The sequence below is a fragment of the Cricetulus griseus genome, chromosome 4, assembly GCF_003668045.3.
Source record: "Cricetulus griseus strain 17A/GY chromosome 4, alternate assembly CriGri-PICRH-1.0, whole genome shotgun sequence".
In the NCBI taxonomy this organism is placed as follows: Eukaryota; Metazoa; Chordata; class Mammalia; order Rodentia; family Cricetidae; genus Cricetulus; species Cricetulus griseus.
In genome coordinates this window covers 169,716,334-169,722,333 of record NC_048597.1, presented here as the reverse complement: position 1 = coordinate 169,722,333, position 6,000 = coordinate 169,716,334, and the positions used below count along the sequence as shown (strand labels likewise).

The window sequence follows — 6,000 nt, the reverse complement described above, 5'->3', positions numbered from 1 at the left end:
GAGACAGGAACTCACTGATTCTTCTGGAGACAGGCCAGCTCCAGGATCTGCCTGTCTAGACCTTCCCAGGCTGAGATGTTAGGCATGCATCACCATTCCCAGCTTACATGGGTTCTGGGAATCAAACATAGGTTTCTCATGCACATACAGCAAGTAATTTACTGACTGAGATAGCTTCCTGGCCCTTATCATTTGTTTCCATGTTTCACGTTTATCTTTGTCTTCTCTACCTGCTGCCTTCACTAGAAGACAGCCAGGTTTGGGGGGGGGGGCGGCAGAAATGTGTGTTTGGCCTAAATCAGTGCCTCAGATACAGTAGGTTCTCAATAAATATTTGCTGGAAGATCAAATGCTAAATGGGAAGAATTAGTTGCTGCTTTTGTTCCCTAGTTCGGGCTCAGTTTCCTGGCTTGTTGCCTGGATTCTTCTCAAACAAACAGAGAAGGGTGAGGTATGGCTCCCAATGCCAATGTGTCTGCTTTCAGACTGGAAAAGGACTGTGAGCAGGAGAGGACAGAGCTCTGCCCGGACTTCTGACCCAGCCGGAGCCATGGCCTTCAGAGGTCCTGATCTCCACCTCCCTGCATCCCTGATGAGCCAGAGGCTGAAGGCAGAAGAGATGACACTGGACCTGGAGTTTGAAGTTCTGAGTGTGGGATTTAATGAGGAGGGCAGATATGCCCTGAGGCTGTCAGCTGAGAATCCACTGCAGGCAGGCTCCGAGGCTGGAGTGCAGTTGCAGGTCAATGATGGGGAACCCCTGCCAGTCTGCTCTGCTGTCACTGAGGTCATTGAGCAGCAGAATCCTGGGCAGAGCCTCACCTTCACCAGGAACAAGTTTATCTTTACTTTGCCCAAAGGTACAAAGAGGAGTCAGGGGTTGGGGAGATGGAGGGTCCTTGGGACTTCTGCCCTAGACCTTGTCAGAACCTTGGAGAACTTCAAGGGAACTGGGAGAGCCTTAGGCAGAGTACTAGACTTCTAGATGGACTTCCAAGCTCTGCCTGTGTGACTGTGCGACCCTGGGCAAATGCTGGCCCTGTAAAAGCCCCTGCTTCCTTCAGTGTAACATGGGGAGGCTGACACTGTTCTCACAGGGGGCAACGGTGAAGAAGAACTAAAGGGGAGGCATGGATTTGAGAGAAACAAGCCCAAAGCACATTTAGAGCCAGTCTTAAGCAGTGGGCATTACATGGAATAATATGAGAAGTCCCCTAAGCACCCGTTGGTTATAGAAATGGAGAATAGACAGACATGGATGGATAGGATGGTCTTGCCTTCTGTAGAGAATGGGTACAAAGAAGCAGGAATTCTGAGTCAAAAATAGCTAAGTGACTTAGAAGATTCTGGCCTAGAATGAGAGCTATCCAGGTAGGCTTCCTGGTGGAAATCCAAGACTATGGTTGGCCAGAAATCAGGGACTTTCCAAACTCTTCCCTGGTCCTGAGTGGTGTCGGGACTGAGAGTGACTCCCAAAGTCTGTAAGCCTTTCTTTCCTCACTCTGGTGGGCTCACATGAGACAGAGGTAAAGGCCTCTCAGGTCTCAAACACAAGAGGAATCTTAGCCAAGCACACTTGGGTTTAGCTCAAGTTACCCCAGGGCCCTGAATGCTCTTCTTGTTCCCTGGAAGAGAAAGAGAGAGACCCTGGGGACCACATTCAAACCCATGTTCTCTGCCCAGAGTGGAGGAAGGGAAAGGGAACCCCGGAGACCACATTCAAACCCATGTTCTCCACCCAGGGTTCTGCAAGAATGACGGGCAGAATGATGCACATCTGCACATAGAGGCACTGAGGCTGGACGGACCCTCAGGACAGGCAGCCCAGAGGGTGGGTGAGGCTATGTTCCCCATCTACCCACGCCCAGATGAGCCCCGAATGAATCTCACAGCACAGGAGCATGAGGACCTGTATCGATACTGTGGCAACCTGGCTCTTCTCCGAGCTAGCGAGGACCCCACAGCCCGCCACTGCGGGGGCCTGACCTACAGTGTAGCCTTCCATGTACACCGAGCCTCTGGATCCTCTGTCTCAAACTGCCTTGTGGAGCCCAGCCAGCCAGAACTAATGTCACTGCATCCAGAGCTACAGGTGGGTACTCCCGGGTCCCTGCTCAGGACGCGGCCTCTGATAAAACTGGATGTCTACAGCCTTACAATCCCCAGCCTCAGTCTCCTACAGTCTCAGCAGACTTTGAGGGAGGTCTGAGTGACAAGGCCTTTCTGTGAGCCCATCCAGCTCCAACAGTGACCAAGAAGGGCTTAGCTGGGCACAGGACCCTGGCAGCATCAGGCTCAGGTTGAGGGGTGCTCGTCCTTTTGTGGGAGGTCTCCCACTATGGCCATGTTCTGCATCCAAGCATCATGTTCAGTTGAGAATTCACGGAGTAAGCAGCAGTTCATTTCACAGGTGGAGAAAACACTCCCAGGATTCTGGATTCCACCAAATCTCAACATTTACTGGGAGTCTCAGAACACAGTAGTCTGTGGAATCCAAGTCTTGGTCAGCCCCTAAGCACAGAGTGTCACTAGATACAATACAGTTGGATACAGTATGGGTATCGCACATGATCCTCAAGGCTGGCAGGAATGCTCTGGAGAGGGAGTGTGAGTCCAGGAAAGCCTTTCTCGGATGTGTCATTTGAGAGGAGTCTTCTATTCCTTCCCCACTCGCTTATCTAATTACTCCTCCATCCCATATTTGGCTGTGTCAGAGCCACACAAGGTGGGTGAGGGTTAGGGGTGGCAATTTTAGGCTTAGGAGAGAAGGTTCCAGGAATGAGATCTAGATTAAGCTAGCAAAGAGAGGGAGATGGTTCAGTTAGCTGCAAAGCAAAGGGACAACCTGGGGTGGCACTCGAAGGGCACAGGTCTCCTGATCTTTCTTGCTCTCTCTCTCTCTCTCTCTCTCTCTCTCTCTCTCTCTCTCTCTCTCTCTCTCTCCCTGTGTGTTCCTGTCTCTCTGTCTCTGTCTCTGTCTCTGTCTTTCTCTGTCTCTGTCTTTCTCTGTCTCTGTCTTTCTCTCTCTCTCTTGCACATGCATACATTCTAGGGTGGCACTAAGTAGAGCCAGGGAGGTAGACTGAGTTGGTTGTGGAGAGTTGCAATGGGAAAGGAGTGGGAGGAACTGAAGCTACCATGGCAAAGAGCAGAGGTGAGTACAAGGAGGCACAGGAGGGGGTCTGTAAGGAAGGGATTTTAGGTAAAGTTAGCAGGCAGCATATGACAGGGACCTAGGAACAGCTGCTCTTGCCCAGGCCTCCTGGCCTACTAACATGGTCCACTACAACCTTTGTCCATTCATTTCTGGATCAATTAACACACCTGCCTGACCCTCTGTGTACAGCTCCATTCTGTTCTGTTGTGAAATGAGATTGGGTAAGCCTGGGTGAGTCTGAAAGCTCCCTGTGTCCAGAACCTGGGCCCTGTCCCTCCGTCTAACAGTGTTATCTAGAGAGGAGGACCAGAACCCAGGAACAAACTGTCTCTGCTCTTTGGGTCCCAGCATGGCCTGGAGAGCCTGAGCCACATGGACAATGCATTCACGCTGCTACGCTGCTGTAAATTAGGGGTGAAAGAGGTTGGGACTGCTGGGGGGAGGGGGATGACGAGATGACTGCCTCGACCTCAGCAGCTCTAATTTCTGTTATTTAAAGCCATCATCTCTGCGCCACACTCCCTCTTAAAGTGTCAGATGTCTGCTTCTACCAAGACAAGAAAATAGCTTTCAAGGGAGAGGAAAATCGCTCCCCTTGGGTGGGGGTGGGGGGTCAGCAATTGCAGCCCTGATGACAATGCCAGAGCCCACAGACAATGGAAGGGCTCCTTGTGAATAGGGGGCATGCTTGCAGTTAGACAGACTCAGTCCTGAAGCTCAGCCTAAAGAAGGCAGGCTCCTGTCCCCATTGCCACTTGGAGGTCTAGGCAGAGCACAAAAGGCTAGTGGGGCCCAGAAGTTCTTTGAACCTGTGGCCTAGAACCATAGGGTCCCTCATAGCCATATTATCTCTCTGGATAGGGACAAGGTCATCCAGATAAGAGGATTTCATACGGAAGGGTTTTTTTACCCAGGAGAGGGGGACTTCCCCTGGCTCTCTGGTTGACAACTGAAGAAGAGGAGAAAGGGAACTGGAGAAAGGTAGGCAGTGACTAGGATGAATAGAAGGAACAAAAGAGAATTTCATTTGGGGCTTCCAGCACAACTTCAACAAAAGCTAGTTCGAGTCCAGGGACAGATTTTTGGGCTCCAGAAACAGAAGCTTCAATTCAAAGCCATTTCCTCTAGGAAGCCTTCCCAGCATAGATGTCACTCCTTCCGAGCTATTGTCAGCCCTGCTGGCACCAGGTGTCTCAACAATCTATTCAGTTTAGAATTTCAGTTTCACAAGTGTTTTTTGCTTTACATAGTGTGTGCCATTTTTCCAAGCCAGTACAGATGCAGGCCATGGAGTGGGGGCAGGCAGGCATCAAAGTGGGTTGCAGGGACAGGGCTCAGTGAGTGACCAGGACCAGGGCTCAGCATGAATGTCTGCTGACTGAGTCTGAATCCTTTTGCTCCCTGGCCATGATGCACCGGTTAGTTGGTTCTAAAGGGCAGTTGCTCTGAGCTAATATTTTCCTGGAGGTGGGGGCGGTTAGCAGGAACTGTCCCCATGAATGTTTCCAATATGGACAGCCAGGGATTGAGGGTGGAGGTCGCTCATGGGTGTCCTGACTCACAAAGGAGGACCCTAGGGGAGCACACAGGCAGAAGCTACCAGGTTCCCTGCAGCCACTGTCACCTTCCCCCAAGGCACAGAGCCTTCCTTAGAAGTCTACCCGCACCTGGTATACCTGCATTCACCTCCTGGCAGCTTTGAGATCATATGACTAATCACCTGCCCTTGCCCAGAAGAAGGGACATGGTCAGAAAGGAGGTGCATGGTTTGGTAGGCAGAGGGGACTCTGCAGGGTAGGAAGGTAGAAAGTGCAGGCAAGTCTGAGCTCTGACCAACTCCCAAAAATCATGCCTCTCAGTGGGGTGGTACAGGGAAGGGAAGGTCCTGAGCCATTATGCCCTCAAAGGCCACTCATCTTCACATAGGCTGGGCTGTTGAAGACGGAAACTTTGGGCTGGAAATTCCCAGGGATAGAGTTTCTGGAAACAAGAGTTTAATTCCTTGCTCTGGCTCTGGGGGCCACCTTGGGGATTCCTGCCATTGCAAACCTCAATTTCCTCTTGTAGTTCCCCAGGAAGAGGGAGGAGGGTGTGGTGGGAGCCCTGCCCGCAGTCACCTCTCCCAAACAATCGCAGTTTTGTTACATGGAAATGATTCTGTTTCCCTGGAGACTTTTAAAAGGCGCTTTCAATTTTTTTTTATTTCTTCCATTTAAAACACCTTTTTATTTTATTTTATTATTATTATTATTATTTTGCCCCAGAGGAACAGGGAAAGTAAGAAAGCAGAAAGCTAATAAAGCAATCACCCAATGGAAAGGACCTGGCTCTAAGCCTGTGGATTCTGACTATGGCTCTGGCACGAAACAAGCTGGGGGCTTTTTATTAAGAAGAAGTGGAGGAGAACCGAGCAGCCACGGAGTGAGCTGAGTGGCTTGCTAACCTCACCTCTACCCTCAGTCCTTACACCTCGGTGGAGTCGCTGTTCTCTCCCTTTGTTCCCTCCCTCTCCCCACCCCCATTCAGCCTGTTTGTTCCTAGTCCTGACTCTGGCTAAAGCTGCAGGCCAGCACTTTCGCTACCCCAGGAATCCCCCAGCTTCAGGCCAGAGCCCTGCCAGTCTTCATTCTCCCTCTCCTAGCTGCTTTTAAATTCATTATGCCTTTTATTGCTTGCTATTTCATGTGCTATTCCCATTGCCCTGGAGACTGGAGCGGCTCAAGCGGGAGTGGCACACAATGTGGATTTCATTAACTCCACTCTTTACTGCCCATTCACTCTCAGGGGGCTGGCCTGGAGGGGTAGGGAGGGAGACCTGGGCACCCTTTGTTCATGCCCCTGTC

General features: G+C 51.0%; 1 protein-coding gene across 1 annotated transcript in view; it reads left to right on the top strand.

Annotated features, from left to right (window-relative positions):
• Nucleotides 1–550: 550 nt before the first annotated feature.
• Nucleotides 551–6,000, top strand: part of Ccdc33 (coiled-coil domain containing 33) — a 94,981-nt gene continuing 89,531 nt past the window's right edge. Inside the window, 4 exon segments of the mRNA XM_035444219.1 lie at nt 551–860; nt 1,743–2,070; nt 2,204–2,268; nt 2,271–2,299. Coding sequence (XP_035300110.1) covers nt 551–860; nt 1,743–2,070; nt 2,204–2,268; nt 2,271–2,299 — 732 coding nt within the window.